At 34.9% G+C, this 25,632-nt stretch overlaps 1 protein-coding gene across 1 annotated transcript in view; it reads left to right on the top strand.

Moving 5' to 3' along the window:
* The first annotated feature begins 298 nt into the window (after positions 1-298).
* Positions 299-25,632, top strand: part of LOC124994208 (coiled-coil-helix-coiled-coil-helix domain-containing protein 2-like) — a 113,252-nt gene continuing 87,918 nt past the window's right edge. The window contains exon 1 of the mRNA XM_047566003.1: positions 299-398. Coding sequence (XP_047421959.1) covers positions 299-398 — 100 coding nt within the window. The remainder of the gene's footprint in view (positions 399-25,632) is intronic.

The raw sequence follows: 25,632 nt of genomic DNA, 5'->3' as shown, positions 1-25,632 counted from the left end.
CACTATCCTTCTTCCAATAGCACTGCCCCCAAATCCAGCAAAAGCACTCAGCACTGACAGGAATGATGAAAATGATAGAAGACAATTCTGTCCTGTGGCCATGGTGACAGTTTCAGTTTGGGACAGAATTGCCCAGGGGGTTACTTTGTCCAGAGACAATGTTATGAAAAGCGCTGATTTTCTTAATTCCTTATCTTCTCAGTTCTTAGACATTTCTCCTATTTTTTTCCTTTGTCCAATCTCAGTCACTCATGCCCAATGCCATGAGTACCTTGGCATCACTAATGAATAAGTCACCATGGGGAAAAATGTTCCCGTGTCAAGTTCTCGTTCTTTTGAGATACATCTTTTCCCTGGTCCCCTTACAATGCAGCAATTAATCAACTGTGTGGACAGAAGTAGGAGGTTTTCCATTCTGGTCACCTGATGCACTCATTTCACCTTTCCCAGTCTACATTCTAATCAATTTGTCAACATTCTAGTTAACTTGTCTTTAACATCTTTGTCCCCCTCTCCCTCCTGCCTTATATTATAGCTATTTAATGTAATCCCAATGCTAGTTCAACTCACCTGCCCACCTAAAGTGCACTGCTGCCTCAGAAGCCAAATGTTCCTGGAGAAAATTAACAAGCACGTAGAGGATCATTCTGCAGAGTCATGACCACTAATCTTAAAAGAGCACTCACCAGAGCCCAGAGATCCTACTACATTTCCCATTCTTTTAGACAAGTTTCAAATCTCCCCTCTCTTCAAACCTCCAAACCCCCTCCTCTGCAATCTCATGAACTCACTTCTTTCTTCCCTGAGAAAAGACTAGCAATCAGATGGGAACTCCCTCAACTTCCCACCACTGACTTTATTAACTTATCTGCATCTACACTCACATTCTCTGCCTTCCTCTTGTTACAATGAGGAAAAAAGAAAAAGTTTACCTATACCTAAAAACACCAGCCCCCTTCCCTTACTTTCTGGATTTTATCTTCTTCTCCCATGTTCAAGAAATTTAAGCCACTGGTTATCCTGTGAGTCTCCTTGTATCAGTAGACTCTTGCTGTCTATTGAATCATTCCAATGAGCATAAACATACAAGCTATACATTTTTTTAAAACTCCTTTGCCTCACATTACTCTCCAATTATTTCCTCGTTTTCCTAACCCTTTCATGGCAAAACTTATCAAGAGTGCCTACATTTACTCACTTCCTTTTATCATCTCATGTTTTATCTACAACTCATCCCAGTCAAGTTTTCTTCCTTCCCAGTCACTAAAACTATACTTGTCAAGGTCATAGTAATGTCTACAATGTGAAAAGAATGATGACTGTCAGTTCTCCACCAACTTGCCCATGTAGCAATTTTCCTCCTTCTGGAAACACTCGATTCTCTTTAATTCTGTGTCACACCACTGTCCTTGCTTCACTCCCATCACAATGGACTCTTCTTAGCCACTTCTGCTGGCTCAATATATCTACTCACATTCCCACCAACAGGGACCCAGCTTCAACCTAAACACAAGGGAAATAGAGTATTTCTTTGTCCCTATAAAGAGGAAAATTGTGAGATAAACACAGAATATTGACTTAGCCATCATAATAAGCCTGCAGGGGGGAACTTCAGTATCTCTGATCTTCACTGCTAATTACTGGGATTGAGGAAGGCACAGAGATACAAACCAAAGGCATGAACAACCTGTTCAATGAAATAATATCAGAAAATTTTCCAAACCTGAAAAATGAAACGGAAAATCAAATGCAAGAGGCTTACAGAACACCAGGTGCACGAAATTAAAATAGATACACACCGAGACACATTATAATGAAAATACCTCACATACAAAAGAAATATAGGATTTTACAGGCTTCGAGAAAAAAGCGTCAGATTACATATAAGGGGAAACCAATATGGATATCAGCAGATTTCTCAGCCCAGACTCTAAAAGCAAGAAGGGCCTGGAACAATATATTTCAAGCTCTGAAAGAACATGGATGCCAACCAAGAATCTTATACCTAGCAAAACTAACCTTCAGATTTGACGATGAAATAAAATCTTTCCACAATAAACAAAAGTTAAAAGAATTTACAAATAGAAAGCCTGCCCTACAGAACATTCTCAGCAAAATATTTCACGAGGAGGAAGTGAAAAGCAACAATACAAGTCAGCAAAGGGAGGAACTACTCTAAATGAAAAGCCAATCAAAGGAGAAACCGAGTCAAGTTAAAAACTAAAAATAAGCCAAAATGACCAGGAATATAAATCACAATTATTACAATAATAACCCTGAATGTCAATGGCCTAAACTCAATAATCAAAAGACATAGACTGGAAATTGGATTAAAAAGAAGGACCCAACAATACGGCCTTCAGGAGACTCATCTCATAGCAAAAGACATCCACAGACTACAGGTGAAATGATGGGGAAAAACATACCATGCACATGGACCCAGTAAAAAACCAGGGGTCTCCATCCTCATATCAGATAAAGTGGACTTCAAACCTAAGTTAGTCAGAAAGGATAAAGAAGGACATTTCATACTGCTTAAGGGAAGCATAAAACATCAAGATATAACAATTTTAAATATTTGTGCCCCAAACAATGGAGCATCTATGTATATCAAACAAACCTTTCTCAATTTTAAGAATCAGATAGACCAAAACACATTAATAGTAGGGAACTTTAACACACTGCTCTCACCACGGATAGATCCTCCAAACAAAAACTGAACAAAGAAATTATAGAACTACAAAATACAATCAATGATATAGACTTAATGGATACTTACAGAGTATTTCATCCATCATCAAGCAAATATACTTTTTTCTCAGCAGTTCATGGATCCTTCTCCAAAGTAGACCATATACTATGCCACGAAGAAGCCATTAGTAAATACAAAAAAAAAAAAAAAAATCCTAACTTGTATCCTATCAGATCATAATGGAATGCAATTAGAAATGAATGATAAAATAACAAACAAAAACTACTCATACACCTGGAGACTAAATAATATGCTATTGAATGATGCAATGATAACAGGAGACATCAGGGAAGAAATAAAAAAAACTTTAGAGGTAAATTATAACAATGAAACAACATATCAAAATCTCTGGGACACTCTGAAAGCAGTACTAACAGGAAACTCATTGCATTGAGTTCATACATTAAAAAAATTAAAAGTCAACAACTAAATGACCTAACATTACATCTCAAAGCCCTAGAAAAAGAAGAACAGATCAACACCAAAAATAGTAGAAGACAGGAAATAATTAAAATCAGAGCTGAAATCAATGAAATTGAAACAAGAGAAGCAATTCAAAAAATTGACAAAACAAAAAGTTGGTTCTTTGAAAAAGTAAACAAAAATCATAAACCCCTAGCCACACTAACGAAAAGGAGAGAGAAAACTCAAATTACTAGAATTCGTGATGAAAAAGGAAAGATCACAACAGACACCTTTGAAATACATAACATAATTAGAAGCTACTTTGAAAATCTATACTCCAACAAAATAGAAAATATTGAAGGCATTAACAAATTTTTAGAGACATATGATCCTCCCAAACTAAATCAGGAAGATGTACACAATCTAAACACATCAATTTCAAGCACTGAAATAGAAAAAGCCATCAAAAGCCTAACAACAAAGAAAAGTTCAGGATCAGATGGATTTCAGCCGAATTCTACAAGACCTTTGAAGAAGAACTGATACCAATACTCCTCAAAGTATTCCAGGAAATAGAAAAGGAGGGAACCCTTCCAAATTCATTCTATGAGGCTAGTATCACTTTAATACTAAAACCAGACAAAGACACATCAAGGAAAGAAAACGTTAGACCAATATCCCTGATGAACATAGATGCAAAAATCCTTAACAAAATACTGGCAAATCACATACAAAAATATATTAAAAAGATAGTGCACCATGATCAAGTGGGGTTTATCCCAGGGATGCAAGGTTGCTTCAACATCTGGAAATCAATAAATGTAATTCATCACATTAATAGGCTTAAAGTTAAGAATCACATGATTATTTCAATAGATGCTGAGAAAGCATTTGATAAAATACAGCATCCTTCATGCTTAAAACACTAGAAAAAATAGGAATAATAGGAACATTCCTCAACATTGTAAAGGCTATCTATGCTAAGCCCACAGCCAACATCATTCTTAATGGAGAAAAACTGAAAGCATTCCTTCTAAAAACTAGAACAAGACAGGGATGCCTTCTTTCACCACTTCTATTCAACATCATCCTTGAAACACTTGCCAGAGCAATTGGACAGACCAAAGAAATTAAAGGGATACAAATAGAAAAAGAACTAAAGCTGTCACTATTTGCTGATGATATGATCTTATATTTAGAAGATCCAAAAACTCCACTAGAAAACTTCTAGAACTAATAGATGAATTCAGCAAAGTAGCAGGATATAAAATCAATACACATAAATCTAATGCATTTCTATTCATAAGTGATGAATCCTCTGAAAGTGAAATTAGGAAAACCACTCCATTCACAGTAACCTCGAAAAAAATGAAATACTTAGGAATTAATCTAACAAAAGAGGTGCAAGACCTCTACAATGAAAACTACAGAACATTAAAGAAAGAAATTGAAGAAAACCTTCAAAGATGGAAAGATCTCCCATGCTCTTGGATAGGGAGAATTAACATTGTCAAAATGGCCATTCTACCAAAGGCACTATACAGATTCAATGCAACTCCAATTAAAATCCCATGACATTCCTCATAGAAATAGAGAAAGCAATCATAAACTTCATCTGGAAGAACAAGAGACCTCAAATAGCCAAAACAATCCTGAGTAGAAAAAGTGAAACAGGAGATATCACAATACCAGACATTAAACTATACTACAGAGCAATAGTAACAAAAACAGCAAGGTATTGGCACCAAACTAGAAGGAAGACCAATGGTACAGAATAGAAGACACAAAGACAAAACCAAATAAATACAGTCACCTCATACTAGACAAAAGAGCCAAAAACATACAATGGAGAAAAGATAGCCTATTCAACAAATGGTGCTGGCAAAACTGGAAATCCATATACAGTAAAATGAAATTAAACCTCTATCTCTCACCCTGAACAAAACTCAACTCAAAATGGATCAAGGACCTAGGAATTAGATCAGAGACCCTGCACCTAGTAGAAGACCAAGTAGGCCCAAATCTTCATCATGTTGGATTAGGATCAGACTTCCTTACCAAGACTCCCAAAGCACAAGAAATCAAAGCAAGAATCAATAAATGGGATGGACTCAAACTAAAAAGCTTTTTCTCAGCAAAGGATATAATCAATAATGTGAAGAGAGAGCCTACAGAATGGGAGAAAATCTTTTCCACACGTACTTCAGATAGAGCACTTATCTCCAAAATTTATAAGGAACTTACAAAACTTTACACCAAGAATACAAAGAACCCAATCAATAAATGGGACAAGGAACTAGACAGACACTTTACAGAAGAAGACATATAGGCAATTAATAAATATATGAAAAAGGGTTCAACATCTCTAATAATTAGAGAAATACAAATTAAAACAACTCTAAGATTTCATCTTAACTCCAATTAGAATGGCTATAATCAAGAACACAAACAATAATAGATGTTGGCATGGATGTGGGGGAAAAGGCACACTTTTACATTGCTGGTGGAATTGCAAATTGGTGCAGCCACTCTGGAAAGCAGTCTGGAGAATCCTCAGAAAACATGGAATGGACCCACCTTTTGATCCAGGTATCCCACTCCTCAGTTTATACCGAAAGGACTTAAAATCAGCATACTACAGTAATACAGCCACATCAATGTTTATAGCTAGATTGTGGAACCAACCTAGATGCCCTTCAACAGATGAATGGATAAAGAAACTGTGGTATATATACACAATGGAATATTATTCAGCCATAAAGAAGAATAATATTATGGCATTTGCAAACAAATGGATGGAATTGGAGACTATCATGCTAAATGAAATAAGCCAATCCCAAAAAACCAAAGGCTGAATGTTTTCCCTGATAAGTGGAGAATGATATATAATGGGGGAGGGGTGGGGGGAGACAAGAATGGGGGAACTTTAGATTATGTAGAAGGAAATGAGAGGGAGGGAGGTATAAAAATGGTAGAATGAGACAAACATTATTACCCTATGTACATGTATGATTACATGAATGGTATGAATCTACATCATGTACAACCATAGAAATGAAACGAAATGATGCACCCCATTTGTGTACAATGAATCAAAATGCAGTCTGTAAAAAATTAAAAACTAAAAAAAAGTTGAAATGCAAAACATATGACACAATTTAATTTCTCTGTAAAAAATTTAAGAATTCATTTGGCTTCATATGTACATTACAAATCTATTGTCATCTTGGCTTTTGGTTAAATATGAAATCAAACTTTATTTTTCTTTTTTTCTGGTCCTGAAGATTGAATCCAGGGCCACCCAGCTGCATCCCCAACACAAAATCAAATGTTTTTAAGTTCAGGATGCTGGGGTTAAAACAGAAAGCACATGGTCCTATATCCAAATACAATTTATTTCTCAAACGATAACCAGGATGGAAGTTCTGGGTAGTGATATGGGCCAAATTATATTGTTATATTATGTGCATGTACACATTATGTGTAACTGCAATGCACCAATAAAAAAATGTGGAAAGAAGAGAAAAACAATAACCAGGAAAGACCTCACATGCTTTTGCTCTTAAATTCTCTCCCCCTATAGTAGTAACATAAAACTTATTTCCAAACTATCAGTTAGATTGTTTTATGTTCATACTTACTTTGTAAGAGCTTCTTTTAAAGACAGAAGAAGATTTTGGACTACAAAGAATGAAGAGTAAATGTTCTCTGTTTTTCTCTGTTTTCCTCCTTATCCCTACACACATCCCCTTTTATCATCACCATCCCAAAGACACCTAAGAAAGAAAATAATCAAAATCAGTGAAAGGGAGAATTCTGGTTTCATTCAAGATGGAGTAAGCTCTCTCTACCATGTCCTATCCAGTAAAAACCAACCCGAAACCCAAAACGAATATGTGGAGCAGCTAAAGAAACCAGGCATCGAAGTCCCCTGAACCAGATTTGAGCTTGCCATTTCTTTTTCCCTCTGGTATCTTCTGTCCCAGAAATGTAGCTAGAAATCCAGAACTGCCCACTGGATGCAACAGTAAGAATTACAAATAAAGCTCTCAATTTTGTAATTCAAGGAAATGAAAGAAAGATCTCTACTGATGTTTTTTCCCCCATTTTCTCTCTTGATCTTACAAGCAGACACAGTTATGGAAATGTACAATGGTGCATGTAACTAAAGCCCAAAATTCTAGCACAATAACTACTAAAGATTGTTTTGTCCCGTGAAGGTTCATGTGTCCAAGACTTAGTCCCCAAGATGGCACTCTTAGGAAGTATTGGAACTTTTGAGAGGTGGGGCCTTATGGGAGGTCTATAGGTCACTGGGGGCATGACTTCAAGGAGGATTGTGATGCCCCAGCCTGTTCTTTATTATTTTTTTTTTCTCCTTTCTGGCTGATGAGGTGAATGGTTTTTCTCAACCATGCAATCTGCTACAATGTGCTGTCTCACCACAGGCCCAAAGTAATGGCACCAAGTGGTCTTGGACTTGAAGTTCCAAAAGTATGAGCAAAAATAAACCTTTTCTCTCTATAGGTTTATCATCCCAGTTATTTCATTACAGTGACAGAAAACTTACTGACACAATGACAAATAACAGAGGATTGCAGGAACGAGATATGTTGGGGAAATTACAAAGAGGAAGGAGCCCAAGAAAGAAATACAGTAGATATTATTTATGAACTCCTAGATTTGACCCTGGACAGCACATTCATGGATCTGATCTCCAACAGAATACCAAAGGCTTTGAAAGATGAAACCTAGTGGGATAGAAACCAACACCATTCAGACTCTTCCTGAAAATAGAAGTGGCAAACTTTTCTCAACTGATTTATTGAGCTGAAAATTACTCTGGTGTCAGAATCAAACACAGTATAAGAAAAGAAGACTATGGAACAATCCCCCTTAAGAAGACTAGAAAATAGTAAAAAAATATATATAGAAAATCAATGAAACCAAAGTTAACTTTTTTTACTAACAACAAAATTGACAAACTTTCAGTTAAACTGAAGAAGAAAAAAGTAGAGAAGACAAGTTAAATCAGGAATGAAATGGGGACATTACTACATACCTGAATAAAAGTGAAAAAGAATAAAAGGAAATACTTGAACAATTGTATGCCAGTTAGATAACCTAGATACAATTAATTTCTAAAAACATACAAACTACCAATACTAACTCAAAAAAATCGAAAATATGCATAGACCCATAACAAGATGTTGAATTATTAATCAAAAAACTTCCAACAAAGGGAAGCCCAAGAATAAATAACTTTACTCAAATACTACCAAATACTTAAAAATTATTTAACATCAATCCTTCTCAAAATTATCCAAAATGTAGTTGAGGAGAGAACATTCTAATTCATTCTATAAGGCTAGTATTACCCTGAAACCAAAGCTAAATAAAGACATCCCAAGAAAAGAATACCACAAACCAATATCCCCAGTTAATGTAGATTCAAAAATTCCCAGTGAAATACTAGCAAACAGAATCCAGTAGCATATTAAAAGGATTATACATCAAGGTTACGTGGAATTTCTACCAATAATACAAGTTTGGTTCAAAACATAAAAATTGATCAACGTAATACACTACTTTAGTAAAATGAAGGAACAAAAAGCATGTGATCAACTCAATAGAAGTATTAAAAGCATCTGACAAAATTCAACACCCTTTCACTATTAAAACACTCAGCAAACTAGGAATCAAGGGGAATTTACAGCATCTACAAAAAAAGCCCATAACTAACATCGTACTTAATGATGAAAGACTGGATGCTTTCCTCCCAAGATCAAAAAGAAGGAAAGGACGTCCACTCTTGCCATTGCTATTCAACATTGTATTAGAGGTACCAGTCAAGTCCATTAAGTAAAAAGAAGAAAAAGAAGACACCCAGGTTGAAAGGGAAGAAGTAAAACCATCTTTATACAAAGATGATATGATCTTGTATATTAAAAAATCTGCAAAATAATTATAAGAGCTTATAAAGGACTTCAGCAAAGTTATAAGATTCAAACTTAGTATCCAAAAATCAGTTAAATTTTATATGAAATTAAGAAAAAAATTTCATTTACAGTCTTATCAAAATAATATAAAACCTGTGAATAATTTAACCAAGGAAGTATGTCTTATATGTTGAAAATATTATTGAAGGAAATTTTAAAAGATCTAAATATGTAAAAGATACCTGTGTGCATAGAATGAAAGAAAAAGTTACCAAAAATTGGCATGTACCCCCAAATTGATCTACAGATTCAATGCAATGCCTACCAAAATTCCAATGGCATTGTATGTGTGTGTGTGTGTGTGTGTGTGTGTGAGAGAGAGAGAGAGAGACAGAGAGAGAGAGACAGAGAGAGAGAGACAGAGAGAGAGAGAGAGAGAGAGAGAGAGAGAGAGAGAGAGAGAGAGAGAAAAGAAAAAGCTAATTCTTGAATTCATATGGAAATGCAAGGGACCCTAGATAGCCAATAAATCTTAAACAAAGTTGCAGGACTCATGGTTCCCACTTTGAAAACATTTTGAAGCTATGATAAAACAATGTGGCAATGGTGTAAGGATGGACATATTTATCAATGAACTATAGAATTTAGAAAACATTCCAAAGATCTAAGATAAATTGATTTTTGGAAAGGATGCCAAGATCATTCAGTGGGAAAAGAAAAATATTTCAACATATGATTCTGGTTTCCACTGGTTAACCATTTCATATACTAAATAAGGTACATTTGGAATTGGACTTGGATCTTATTCAGTGTACAAAATGGTACAATGACCAAAATATAAGAGCAAAAACTATGAAACTCTTAGGAGAGAACATAAAAGTAAATCTTTCTGACATCAGTTTTACAATGGACCCTTAGATTTGACCCCAAATGCCTTAACATAAAAAAAAAAAATAGATAAATTGGACTTCATCAAAATTAAAAAACTTGTCCATCCAAGGACATTATCAAGAAAGTAAAAACACGAAGAATAAGAGATAATATTTACAATAAAATACTGTATCTGATAAGAGTTTAGTATCCAGGGTACATGAAGAGCACTTTAACTCAAAAATAAAAATAATCAAATTCTGGGCGTGGTGTCTTGTGCCTGTAGTCCCAGTTCTTAGAAAGCTGAAGCAGGAGGACAAGGACAACTTGGGCTCAGGGATTTGAGACCAACCTGAGCAACATAGCAAGACCACATCACAGGAAAATAAAATTAATGAATTCATCAAAAAATTAAAAAATATAAGGTCATCAAAGGCTTGAATACACACTTCTTCAAGGAAGATATATAAATGGCAACAAGCATAAGATGTTCAACATTGTTAGTTCTTAGGCAAATAAAAAATCAAAACCAAAATGTGATATAATTTCCCACCCACTACAATGATTGCAATCCAAAAAGTAGAAAAATAATAATTGCTGGTGAATATATGAGGAAATTTTAGCCCTTTGTATTTTGTTGATGGGAATGTAAAATGTTTTGGTCCACTGAGGCAAACAGGTTAGCAGTTCCTCAAAAAGATAAGCATAGAATTGACATAAGACCCAGTCATTTCAGTCCCAAGTATATTCTCAAAATAAATAAAAGCTTAGGTTTCTCAAAAAAACTTGTACACGAATGTTCATATCAGCATTATTCATAATAGAAAAGTGGAAGTAACCCAAATGGAGATCAACTGAAACTCTCATACATCGCTGGTGACAATGCAAAATGGTTCAGTTGCTCTGGAAAAGTTTGGTGGTTTCTTTAAAACCCAAATGTACAGTGCTTGCCTTGCAAGCACTAAGGCCCTGGGTTCCATGCCCAGCACCTCAAAAAAAAAAAAAAAAAAAGAATAAAACCCAAATGTACATTTAATCATATGACCCAGCAATAGTACTCCTGAGCATTTATTCCACAGAAAGAAAAGCATACCCACATCAAAACCTGCACATGAGTGTTCTTAGAGACTAGAGGAAATTTTTTAATTATATGCATGATTTACATCATGTTTCTATTGATTCAATAGGCCAATTTGTCCCAAATTTGTCTCACAATCTTTTCATTAAAACCCTTTCACATTTGTTTTCTTCATTACTGACACCACCACATACTTACTTGATCAAGTAAAAATCTTGGTAGTTTTACTGGACTCTTTCTAAGTCACTCAACACTAACCAATGAGCAGGCCCCACATTCTTTACTCCCTCAATTCAGTCTCAAATCTGAATACCATTCGCGCTTTATCCCTTTATTTCATCTCTTCTTATTCCAATACTGCATAGCCCCTGACTAGCCTCCATGCCTTCCCCGTTTTCTCCCCAATTCCCACCTCCCTCCATCTATTATTCACTGATATTAAAGTAATTATTTTGTAATTCTATTTCAACTATGTCACTCTCTAGTTCAAATATTTTTAATAGGTTTTGTAATTTTTATTTTCTTCCTATTCATTTCATTTTTTAAATTGGTGACCAGCTGAGATTTTTTAGTAATTTCTTCAAAACTTTAAGAATAAAATTTGAACTACAAGTTTAACCTAGAAGATCTGGTTCCTTGCCATTGTTTCTCAAACTGCCTTTTGTCTTGTGTGGACTATAATTCCCCAACTTCATCATTTTAGCTCACGTATTTGATATCTCAAATTTTACCTCCCAAGGAAATCATCTTTAATGGCCACTCCCCAAACACCCTCTACATATTTTCATTTGCCAGTGCTTGAACTTCCTGCCTTTTATTTTTTTTATCTGTATGTTCTAGATTCTCTGAAGTCAAAGTCATTTCTTGTAACTTTACCCACCCAAAACCTGACACTTTAAGAGATATTCAATAAAAGTGTGCTTAATTAATGAGGCAGAGGTATCTTCCTCCCTACCTCCATTTCTCTCTTCCTTTCTTTCTTCCATTCAGGTTTACGAATAATAGAATCCATAGACTGGTAGAAGTCCCAGGCATGTGAAAAATAATTAAATAAAACAATGTCATAAGTACTAAAACACGAAGGATGTTTTATGGAAGTTGTTGATGTATTTCTTATGTAAAACTTAGAATTGAAGTTTCCCTCTATAAAGAAGTTTAAGTATAATTTTCTATAAGAGGAAACCAAGAAAAGCTCAGTTCAGATTAGATATTCCTAGCCAGATCTTCTTATACATGTATGAGGACAACAGTTATCTTCTTTCTTCTTTCTTTCCTCTCTCTTCCTTCTCAGAAGCAGAGGAGGTAAGGAAAATTATTTTAAGTGTGAATAATAGTTTGTAATAATTTTTCAATATCCCTGCATAATTATTACATGTCATTGCTACTAAGCTTAGAGGAAATCTCCAAGAGCTACATTTTAAAACTGTATGTTCAAAAAAAAAAAAAAAAAAACTGTACATTTTCATTCTGAGAATCCCCTTCACCATTAAAAATCACTCAAGCTTCCAATGCATTCTTACTTGACCTGGGAAGTGTTTTTTAAATTTTTTTTAAGGTATATACATGCTAGGCATAGATCCAAGAACCATGTTTAAAATTCATAATGATACTTTAATACATGTATTGTGATATTTAATACACACACACACATACAACGCTATGAGGTATAAATTTCTTTTTTTTTCATTGTAAACAAATGGGATACTTGTTGTTTCTCTGTACATGGAGTCAAGGCATACCATTTGTGTAATCATAACTTTACATAGGGTAATGTTGTTTGATTCATTCTGTTATTTTTTTCTTTCCCCCCCACCCCTCCCACCCCTCTTTTCCCTCTATACAGTCCTTCCTTCCTCCATTCTTGCCACCCTCCTTAACCCTAACCCTAAACCTAACCCTAACCCTAATGCTAACCCCTCCCACCCCCCATTATATGTCATCATCCGCTTATCAGCGGATGATGGTTTTTTGAGATTGGCTTATCTCACTTAGCAAGATATTCTCCAATTTCATCCATTTGCCTGCAAATGCCACAATTTTATCATTCTTTATGGCAGAGTAATATTCCATGGTATATATATACCACAGTTTCTTTATCCATTCATCAATTGAAGGACATCTAGGTTGGTTCCACAATCTGGCTATTGTGAACTGAGCAGCTATGAACATTGATGTGGCTGATTTTAAATCCTTTGGGTATAGGCCAAGGAGTGGGATAGCTGGGTCAAATGGTGGTTCCATTCCAAGCTTTCTGAGGAATCTCCATACTGCTTTCCAGAGTGACTGCACTAATTTGCAGCCCCACCAGCAATGTATAATTGTACCTTTTTCCCCACATCCTCGCCAACACCTATTGTTGCTTGTGTTCTTGATAATCACCATTCTAACTGGGGTGAGATGGAATCTTCGGGTAATTTTGATTTGCATTTCTCTTATTACTAGAGATGTTGAACATTTTTTCATATATCTGTTGATTGCTTGTACATCTTCTGTGAAGTGTCTGTTCATTTCCTTAGCCCATTTGTTGATTGGATTATTTGTATTCTTGGTGTAGAGTTTTTTGAGTTCTTTATAGATTCTGGAAATTAGTGCTCTATCTGAAGTATGAGTGGCAAAGATATTCTCCCACTCTGTAGGCTCTCTCTTCACACTACTGATAGTTTCAGTATAATGAGGTATAAATTTCTAAACAGAAAAGAATAATGGAGGCCAGACAGCTTACTCTAACCAGACCTCACTAGTAGTTAAGGGGCAAGTCAGGATCCAAAACTAAATCATGGAAGTTCAGCTCCACTGGTTTTTCACAGTTTCTCTGTTTTCTGCGTTATCAATACATCTTCTCATTCAATGTGTTTGCATCTTTGCAAATTTGTTACCATAACAAACCAAATCAATTCAACGAATATGTCTGATTGCTAATTGATCTAAATTTCATTATTAATATAAAATATTATTAAACTTTACTTCAATATGAGAAAAAGAACATTTTTCATAGTCGAGTTGAGCATGACAACATTATTAATATTATTAAGAGTCATTTTAACATGCCCCTTACGTCTATTTGCTAGAAGTTTTATGCTTACAAGTACATGATGAAAATATGAATGATCAAAGTATAAATATCACAGAAATCAAAATCTGTTGACCTGTAAGGAAGAGGCCTCACTGTATTCTTAATGTTGATCAAAAACATAATAGCAGGAAGAGGCCTACTTTTTGTTAATGTTGAAAATTATCTCAGTAATTGAAAGTTTTTTTCTGTAGGCTGTCAGCATTGATTCTGAATTGTGAGTGAGTCACAACTGAAATCTTTGTGACAAACAGAGGAGACACTGTCTAAATTGAGAGAGGACAGAGGAATAGAAAGGGCAAGTGGGTTGAAAAATTGATATTTTAGATCAAACAGAAGAAAGTATATTTTTATCTCATATTTTGAATAGCTATAACTTTGTGATCTTTTTGTTTCTTTTTTTTCCCCAGTATTCAATCACTTTTTCAATACGAATTATCGTATTATTTTGCAGAAACACTTTGTGTTCCTCAGTGGATTTATTCAGCTCATTAATGTTTTTAAAAAGAATGACTGAAAGCAATATTGCAAGAAATAATTTCCAAACTGAAATTTATACACTTGAAAGCTGATTCCTACAAAAAATGATTTGGCTCTATAAAAAAAGAAGCAATCCATCAGCTCCACAGACCCAGCCTTGGGCCTGCTAGGATTTCTTTTTCATAGGAAATTACTGCTATGACTGATTCTTGTTAACTGTGGGGGGAAAAAAAATCCAGTGGCAAGGCCTAATCAGAGACTGAAACTGAATGTTCTTTTGTCTGAAATGATCACCTCTGTGTAGTGGTTGAAAGACAAATTAAATGTGTTAGAATCAAGTGAAAAACTCATTTCCCCTCTGACTTCACCAGGCTACTTCACATTAACTGAATTACTACTAGATACCTTTGCTCCCATAATTCCTGTCTCATCCTGATAATTAGTTAACACTTTACTTCATTTCTAATCACACATATTAATTGTACATATTTATGACAAACAAGGTGTTTTTTTTTTTAGAAATAGGGGTATAATTTCATTTTGTGGGGTGGGAGGGGGGCAAGAATGGAGGAAGGAAGGACTGTATAGAGGGATAAGAGGGGTGGAGGGGAAGAAAAAAAATAACAGAATGAATCAAAAATATTACCCTAGGTAAATGTATGATTACAAAAATGGTATTCCTCTACTTCATGTACAAACAGAGAAACAAGATGTATCTCATTTGTTTACAATAAATATGAATTAAAAGAAAAAGAAAAATAATTTTCATTTTGTTACTTGTGGATTTCCAGTTTTCCCAGCACCATTTATTGAATAAGCTGTCTTTTCTCCAGTGAATGTTTTTGGTGCCTTTGACTAGTATGAGAAGACTACTGGTAAGAGTACAGCAGTCTTAGCACCCCTGCCTGCCATATGCACTGCCTTAACCACCCCTTCAAACCCTCCCAGGCCTATGAGGACCAGGACGGACAGAACCCCCTGCTAAGCTCCTTATAGGTGGCTTGTTCTTGAGAGCAGTTACCTCCACCACCCCTGCTCTCAGAAGACTCTGGTAGCAGGGCAGACACACCATGAGAATACCTATATACAGTATTCATTTGGACTGCTTGTATTTACTTGTGTTCCTATGGGTGTATGAAGCTAAGGAGCAGGTTATATCTTTCAGTTGAAAAGATGGAGACACAAAACATTCCTGAAAGCTAAACCTTGTTCTTTTTTTTTCTTTCCTCTTCTTTTCCTGATTCTCTGAGTTTACTAAACAGTCAAACAGGAGTTTTGAATGCCATAAAACCTTTAACTCAGTTTTCAATGGGAAATGTCTGTCATGGAGTTAGAATGCAACAAGTGTTACTTGTTGCAATTAATAAGAATGTTATTATTGACTAATAATTAATTATTTGTGTGCATGTATGGAGCTGGGGATTGAACCCAGGGCCTCATGCATGCTAAGCAAGCACTCTACCATGGAGCTACATCCCATCCCTTCCTGTCTTCTGTTTTCAGATAGGGTCTGCTAAATAGCCAAAGCTGGTTTTCAACTTGCAATCCTGCCTAAACCTCTCCAGTAGCTAAGATTACATTTGTGCCCCGTCACCATGTTATTCTTTAGTTTGTAGATACTTCAAGACACAATATAGATTCTTAAAGAATTTTTTTTTAAGAAGGGCTTTTCACATGGTTACATATTTACTTCAGATGAATTATCATAAATTGATTATTTTTTCCCTCCCAGGTTCTCAGATGTTATTCCTTGGAACTTGCTCTGCTGTCATAGAGCTGTTATGAAAGAAGGGAGTTTGAATTAAAGAAGGAGGCCTATTCTGGAATCATTAGTATTAATAGTAGCATAAGCTAAAGCTGAGGTCTCCATGTTAACTAATGATGTTATTCTCTTGTGTTCCTCGATTAGTATTATCTCCCACGGGATGAATGTGTTGTTTGGAAAAACAAGACACCAAGGCAGCTAAGACAATTTTCAAAATAATTCCTCTTTCTAGGTCCTGCTCTCGCTGCCATCATTTTCATCCTTCTTTAGCATCGCAGAAGATAGCCTGTATCTGCTTCTCTAGCTGACTTGGGAACCATATATCTGAGAACTCTTTACAACTGTTTGAACATATGCTAATATGCCAGTTGTTTTTCATGTTTTTCCTCTTCTTTATGCTTCCACAATTTCTGTTTCTTGTTTTTGCTTAGAAGTAACATCAGAAAGCATTCTATAACAAAAGCTTTTTGTCCTAATATTTAAATTGTCAAGGTAATATTCTATAATATAAGAATAATACAGACATTTTTGTATGCTTGTGCAGGTTGATCTTGGTGTTTTTCATCTCTGCTTAAAATTAATATACTTAATGAAATCAGATTCTTCCTATGCCATACCATATTTGTGGTACAATGTCAAGCTCAGAATCTATCTTTTTAAATGCCTAGTATTTTCAGTCATCTTCATGAAATAAGTAGTTAGTGATATCATTGCTCTTTTTTAACAATGATGAAATCAATATTTTCTCATTTTACTCCCTGAATACAACACTGATTAGACTTCTGAAAGATATTTGCTTACAAAAATAAATGAATTCATTTTCTTCTCAATCTTAAGCTAGATCTTCCTGGGAATTGTGCACTTTTTTCACTCCAACTGTTCCTATTCTTTATTCAACATTTCAGAGAGAATTGGCTTTGATATTATAATGTCTGTGCCTGGTGAGGGCTGGTTTAACAAAAAAAAAAAAAAAAAAAAAAAAAAAGGCACAGAACTTCCAATTGCAGAATTCAAAGTTGCTCAGTTGCTGACTGACTTGAGAGATATTTCAGATAGATTCGCTATACCTGTATGTGATTTATTTTTTATATATTTATGAAATAAGGTAATGAAGCTGATGATCATCATCTAAGACAAAAACATTTCTTCTTCTAGCCCACAGGATCATCAGGTGTCAGGGTCAGGGTTAATCTTAGAGGTCCCTATGGCAGCTAGAGCTGCTTAGTACCATGTGTTATATTCTCTGAATTGTTCATTTCATATAAGTCTCTTACTTTCTTTCTCCCACAGTAGTTTACAAATTTTGCATAACTCTCTCTGAAGCCCAAAACAAGATTTCTCCCTAGAAAACTCTTCTTATAGAAATATACGCCATGGGTTTGGGCTATTTTATGAGCATTTCTCTAACAAATATATTCTTCTTTATTGTTCTTGTTGGTTTGGTTTGTTATTTAAGGGAATTATCCAATGTAATACTTAAATGTTTTCTTTTTCAGAGTCCCAATATGCAGGTATAAGATTAGTATCTAACAGTTTACTACTATTCTTACACACAGCAAATATAAAAGAACTCTACCTGGTACAAGTCAATTCATATGGATTTCCCTCATTTATTGTGACTACTTTAAATAATGTTTTCTTAAATAGAACAAAGTGTGTGATGACAAAAATTCTGAGAAAATCAAATTTTCTATCTAGCAAAACATAAATTAATGAACTCTCACTGTCTTTCTTCCTGTTCAAATTTTCCACTGGAGGAGAACTTTATTCTTGATTCTTGACTTTAAAGGAATCATATGGGTTTTTTTTTTAACAAATTTTAAAATCTACAAGTAGTAAGTACATTCATTTACATAGTATTTATGTGATTTGGTTTTCATTATATTTCTTGTTTTTATTTTTGTCTTTCAATTTGAAAAGTGCTCCCAAAGACACCTGCTGTTGTTGGATGGTGTCATATTTTCTCCTACTTTGGTGCCAACAGAATTTTGTTATTCCAAATATATGTATGTATGAAATAATTAATATGCAGTATAAATAAAATATGTTGATTTGGTATATTTTCTTCTCAATGTGAAAATTCACAGAAATATTGAAAGTATTTATATTATAGGGTGGACCCATATTCTCAAATATTTCTTACCATAACTACAGTTAGCACACTCATTAAGAAAATTCCATCAAACTAAAGGCTAAAGGTTGTGACTTCCTCTATATCCTAGAAAAGTAAAACAAACTAAATCTTCCTCTAATTTTATAGACTATTATTAAACATACAGTGATGATTATCTAATTTTTAAAATTATATTTTTATAATAAAATAGTTTTGAATCATTTCTGTTACATAAACTGTTACATCTTTAAAGACATTTTAAAAATAGTTTTGAATCATTTCTGTTACATAAAATATACTGTAAGTTTCTAATTGTATTTAAATTTGAATTAAGTGTTACCTTGACTTTAGAGAGAGTATCGTCCTAGGCACATTACATCTTCTTTGCCTCATTCACTCATGTTTAATTTTGTTTCATTACATCTCCATTAAGCAAAATAGATTGATTCCTTTCTGAAATGAAGAATGATGTAAATCAATGAATTAAAATGCATCTTTAAATAATCATTTCTAAATGGAAAAATAATAAAATAACAAACTATTGACCTATATAATAAATGTTCTGACCTATAGAACAATATAGTTTATAAAAGTACACCTTTCTGGTTGAAATTATGCATGTATTTTATAAGTTGAAGTATTTTCCTTTAAAAGGGCTCCTAAATTGTCCAGATTCAGACTCTATAGCGACGAACTTCACTCAAAACCCAGAGCTATGAGAAGGAAACTCAGTCCACTACTAATTGTGTGTGAAGTTCAGTTCTCAGCATCCTCAGTCAGATCATAAGTTACAGCCACTATATTTCTGAATTTTGACTTGGCAGGCAGACAGGGAACCTGCTCATCAGAGCAGATGCCTCTCCCCCGTCGAGGAAAGACAGCAGAGTCCCCACCAAATGACCTCTTGCTCTGAGCCATGACTCAGATGGACCAAGAGACCCTTCAAGACAAGTAGCAGTCACGCCCTTTTGAGCAAACAATAGCATTTGGCCAACAATTTTAAAGCATATATCCAGCAGAAGTTAAAGAGAGAAAATATTAAAAGTTATAACAAATAAAATGTTTCATGTGGAGATTTTTAAATTTAGATTTCTATAGATGAAAACTTGTGACTGAATATTAGTATCTTTTCTAAAACAAAAATACACAAACCCTGTTTCAGAAACACTATTCTTAGAAAGGATATAATTTATTTCACACCATCTAAAGATTGTTGAAATCTTCCTTGACAATACTAGCTTAGAAAATAAAAAGCTTGTAAAGAAATATGCTTTTCTTTTTTTCTCACTGGTAGTCATGATAATGATTTATGCAAAATAAAAAGAAAAATAAGTAACAAGAAAAAAGAAGAGAAAAAAACAATTCAAATTAAATCGATTGAGATGTGTGATTTAGCAAGGCTTTCATTGTTGAGATGAACAATTTGGAATTGTGCTTTGAGAGAGTACAGTAACCTTTTAAATTAATAATTATATTTATATTTATTTAGCCAGTCTTAGTCTTAAGATACAAATCTTCAGATGGCCCTAGAAAAAGGCTGCATTCTCTTCATGTTTTTCTTTTTATTATCAGTGTATTGATAATAGATGTTCGCTTGCTGAGATTAGAAAAAGGGAAGTCCCTGTTCTCATCAACAATTTATACCAGACTTGTTTTCTACAAATAACAGTGTTAAAGGACTTTGAAACACCTGTCAACAATTGCCTTACACTGGTGCAACATGGGTTACTGACACTTGAAACTTCCACTGCTTATAAAATCACGATCTTCAAAAGTAATGCCTATTAGATCACTTGTCTCTAACTGCCATCACTCAGAACAATAAGCTAGATTCTCCACTCAGAGTTCTTTTCTTCTTTTCAGTCTCACAGAACAAAAATCAGACCCACTATGTAAATACTCAGTAGTATATCTTCTAAAATGTACATTAGATTTTATACAGTTTGTCCTCTGAGCTTTTCTTTTCTTTTCTTTTTTTTTTTTCCTTTCTTTATCTTGTCCAGTAGAGATCTCTGACAAGAGTAACTTAGCCCATACAACACTACCATTTTCCAGGATGCTTGCCAAGTGAGTACTTAGGAGGATGGCCCTCAGGCTGGGAGGAGTGCCTTATCCTCTATCTGGGGACCAGACACAATCCAGGAGGTTCCCAGGAGGATAGGCTCTGTTATCTGATAGCACTTTTCCATTTCTGACTAAATAGATATCTATAGTTTCCAACAGGTTAATATTTCAAGTTACACCATAACTATACTTCTTTAGTTGCTTCCTTGAATTTAGTATGCCATTTTTATTATTTTTACATACTTATTCAGTAATGTTAATTCCATAATCGATTACTCCAATTAGAAAATGCAGATTTTTCAGTCCTTCATTGAATCCATTCAACAACTTCTCCAATGCTGCTACATCTGGGTTCATTAAAAAAAAAAAAAAAGGAAAAAGAGTGATTACTCTGCATTTTGGAATTTAACATATTCATAGATTTTGTTTTGTTTTGCTTTTTGGTTTTGCCTTGAGCATTATATACAATCATAAAGTTTATTTTGTTGTTAAATAATATATATTCTTTCTACATTTTATCAATGCCTTATGGTTATTATTATTTTTTCATTTTCTATTTTATTTATTTAATTTTGTTTGTTTTTGCAGTGCTCTGGATTGAACCCAAGGTCTTGTGCTTGCAAGGCAAGGCAAGTAGTCTTCCAACTGAGCTATATCCCCAGCCCTGCCTTATGGTTATTTTTAAAAGTGATTTATGGGGCTAGGGTTGTGGTTCAGTGGTAGAGCATTTGCCTAGCAGTGTGAGGCACTGGGTTCGATCCTCAGCACCACATAAATAAATAAAGTTATTAAGAAGAATGATTCTTAATTAAAAAAAAAAAAGTTTCCACAATTAAAACAATTCTTGTTTCCTTTATTCCTTATGTTTTGGGAAGGTCAGAATTCGTTAATAATTGTACCAAGAGGTAAGGAATAAAGGACAAAGTCAAGCAGGAAAGGAGAAGAAACCTAACATGAGATGGGCTATACCTACCAGGAATCAGCATTGTCTTGTTTTCTTTAGTTCTTTCAACTATAGTAGTGAGATAGGATTTTAAATCCATTTTTATGCTTTAGAACCCTGCTTTAGAATGATGTGCAGTTTACTCAAGTTTAAATCAGTCATAAATAGTGAAGGAAGGATTCTAGCTCCCGATCCCTTGCCTCCTAATTCATGTGTTTTCCACCAACTCCAAGGAAAGATCAATTTTTTTTCACTTCTTCATTGGCAATGGGAATGAGGAATGAAAAACACAGGAGACGGGGATTTGAAAGAAAACTTCAGCAGAGTTTTAATTATTTGGGGATTGGAAAGCATAGAATTTTCATACCATCCTGCACAATGACCACTTGATGTTACATTAGTGAGAAATATAAGTCATTGCTGTGCATTGCCAACTATAGGGGTGAGGGAGTTGTGTCCACACAGCAGAGAGGGAAAAAGGTGCAGTGCAGCACCTTCACCAGCTATTCCCTCTGACACCATTGCCTAACTGAAGGACACTCAACACAGACAGAGAAGGGAAATTAGGAGAAGTAACAAAAGAAAGGGAAATTCTATATCATGTCACTCAACCACAAAACCTCAATTACTTCCTGGTTAACTTGATCTACTCTTTAAATAAAATAAAGATGTTCTTCCTCATTCTGCATCTCCCTTCCTATTAATTCAGCTCTCATTCCTTAGCTTGAAGAATAAATTGGAGAGGGTGTGTGTGTGTGTGTGTGTGTGTGCGTATGTGTGTATGTGTATGTGTGTGTAAGAGAGACACGAAAGGCCTACACTGATCCTTGCAATCTCATATTGTGAGTATGTGAAGAGAGAAGAATCAGAAATCAAATTCTCATGCAGTAGTAGTCTGCCTAAGAACCTAGCTTCAGTGACAAGGCCTTGGAGCTGGAAGCTGTGAGAAGTTATACAAGATCCTTTTGTAGGCAAAGGGAGCTTACACCTTATTCTGATGACAAGCTGGACAACTTACATGCTATCATAGGAGAAATATGAGAAATTAATCTACAGGTATTATTAATGTATATATTATATTATTAATATATGTTTCCATGATTTGGGTTAAAATATACTAATCCTGCTATGTGTTGGTCACTACACTTAAGCTAAGCATGCAGATACAAATCTCTGCCTCAACAGCTCACTGTCTTGCTAGTGGTGAGGACTGAAGACTTTGTATTTGTTTTCAATTTGTTTGCACATGTTCCGATTTTATTTTAACATTGGAGACCAGAAAGATAAATACATAGTAGGACATTTCAATAGAAAACATTAAACTCACAGACATGGAAAGGACTAAATATTGTGATGAGTCTAAAACCAAGGTAAACCTGAGAAGACTTCACATTCTGCAGCAGCATGTTGAACAATTTTCCAGATAGACATGAACACAAAGATTAATGCCAGAAAAACAAATCTGTAAAAGAATAGATAAATGAACGAATCCACAATGGAACTTTCAGGGAACTGAAAATAATTTTACATAAGTGCATACATATTTTTCAATTAAGTATATGAAAGGCTATTGTGGAATAATGGAATATAAACTAATTAGAGGTCAGAAGTTTTAAATTTAGGGATTCGCTCTATACTTCACAGCTGTGAGAAATGGGAAAGTCAGTTTTTCAGAGTTTTCCCTTCTGTAAAGTAGAGGTAACAATACCTGCATGAGGCACTGTGGAAGTAGAAATGAAGGAATTGGCCCCAGCTTAAAGGAGTGCTTTGCAGGAGGTAAGTATGAGGCTGAGATCTCAAGGATAAAAAAGTGGGATAAAAAACCCAGGCCTGGGCTGGGGATGTAGCTCACTTGGCAGAGTGCTTGCCCCACATTCTCTTGCTTGGTTTCCCCTTGTGGGTTAGGGAATTGTATCTGTTTTTGTGCCCCTTGCTGCTTTGTACGCCCATGGGACTTAGTCATTAGTTCCCCTGCCCAGGAGCAGGTGGATTCTCAGCCGAATCCTACAAGACCTTTGAAGAAGAACTGATACCAATACTCCTCAAAGTATTCCAGGAAATAGAAAAGGAGGGAACCCTTCCAAATTCATTCTATGAGGCTAGTATCACTCTGATCCCAAAACCAGACAAAGACACATCAAGGAAAGAAAACGTTAGACCAATATCCCTGATGAACATAGATGCAAAAATCCTTAACAAAATACTGGCAAATCACATACAAAAATATATTAAAAAGATAGTGCACCATGATCAAGTGGGGTTTATCCCAGGGATGCAAGGTTGGTTCAACATCTGGAAATCAATAAATATAATTCATCACATCAATAGGCTTAAAGTTAAGAATCACATGATTATTTCAATAGATGCTGAGAAAGCGTTTGATAAAATACAGCATCCCTTCATGCTTAAAACACTAGAAAAAGTAGGAATAGTAGGAACATACCTCAACATTGTAAAGGTTATCTATGCTAAGCCCACAGCCAACATCATTCTTAATGGAGAAAAACTGAAAGCATTCCCTCTAAAAACTGGAACAAGACAGGGATGCCCTCTTTCACCACTTCTATTCAACATCGTCCTTGAACATCGTCCTTCAACATCGACCAAAGAAATTAGAGGGGTACAAATAGGAAAAGAAGAACTAAAGCTGTCACTATTTGCTGATGATATGATCTTATATTTAGAAGATCCAAAAAACTCCACTAGAAAACTTCTAGAACTAATAAATGAATTCAGCAAAGTAGCAGGATATAAAATCAATACACATAAATCTAATGCATTTCTATTCATAAGTGATGAATCCTCTGAAAGTGAAATTAGGAAAACCACTCCATTCACAGTAACCTCGAAAAAAATGAAATACTTAGGAATTAATCTAACAAAAGAGGTGCAAGACTTCTACAATGAAAACTACAGAACATTAAAGAAAGAAATTGAAGAAAACCTTCAAAGATGGAAAGATCTCCCATGCTCTTGGATAGGGAGAATTAACATTGTCAAAATGGCCATTCTACCAAAGGCACTATACAGATTCAATGCAACTCCAATTAAAATCCCATGACGTTCCTCATAGAAATAGAGAAAGCAATCATAAACTTCATCTGGAAGAACAAGAGACCTCAAATAGCCAAAACAATCCTGAGTAGAAAAAGTGAAACAGGAGATATCACAATACCAGACATTAAACTATACTTCAGAGCAATAGTAACAAAAACAGCAAGGTATTGGCACCAAACTAGACAGGCAGACCAATGGTATAGAATAGAAGACACAGAGACAAAACCATATTTTATGATACTTTGTGCTCACTTTGTATTCAATACTTAACTGCTTATTTTGTTGTGCTGTGTAGATAATACTTGGCATTTAGACAAATGACCTGTGATTACAAGCCTGAGGCCAACAGATTCCCTTCTGTAGAATGTATAGGTTTAAACTTATTTTTACTCATAAGGGTTTGACCTGGTCATCTCATCCTAGTTAGAAGCTCTGATTGGCAGTTTTATATTTCTTTTTTCTTTTGGGGGAGTAGCAGGGTACTAGGGGATTGAACTCAGGGGCATTCAACCACTGAGCCACATCCCCAGTCCTATTTTGTATTTTATTTAGAGATAAGGTCTTGCTGAATTAGTTGCTTAGTACCTCACTTTTTGCTGAGGCTGACTTTGAACATGTGATGCTCCTGCCTCAGTCTCCTGAGCCACTGTGATTATAGGTGTTAGCCATGATGCCTGGCTATATTTCCATATTTCTTGATTAAAACCTAAAGGAACTAAGTTTAGGTAGTCTTTTGATGGTAAAGGTGTTTTGGTGAAAAGGTTGGAAACTGTTCTACTTGGTACCTAGTAAAAATATTTTGAATTAGTGTATACACAAGTTATTATCATTTATTTACATTAATTCAAATAAATAACCAATTTTCAATTAAAAAAGGGTGGAGACTTAATTCATCCATGAGTGTTTAAAGGTAGGGCTTTTAGAAGGTGATTAAGATTAGATAAGTTCATCAGTGAGGAGATATATAAAAAGAAAGAGACCATGTGATGTAGATACACATGTGCTCTCCCTGTATCTTGCCATCTGCATACCTTGGTACTTCACCAGAAAGACCATAACCAGTTGTGACCCCTTGATCTTGGACATCCAGAACTGT

This window comes from Sciurus carolinensis, chromosome 10, assembly GCF_902686445.1.
Source record: "Sciurus carolinensis chromosome 10, mSciCar1.2, whole genome shotgun sequence".
Taxonomy (NCBI): domain Eukaryota; kingdom Metazoa; phylum Chordata; class Mammalia; order Rodentia; family Sciuridae; genus Sciurus; species Sciurus carolinensis.
This window is presented reverse-complemented; position numbering and strand designations above follow the sequence as displayed.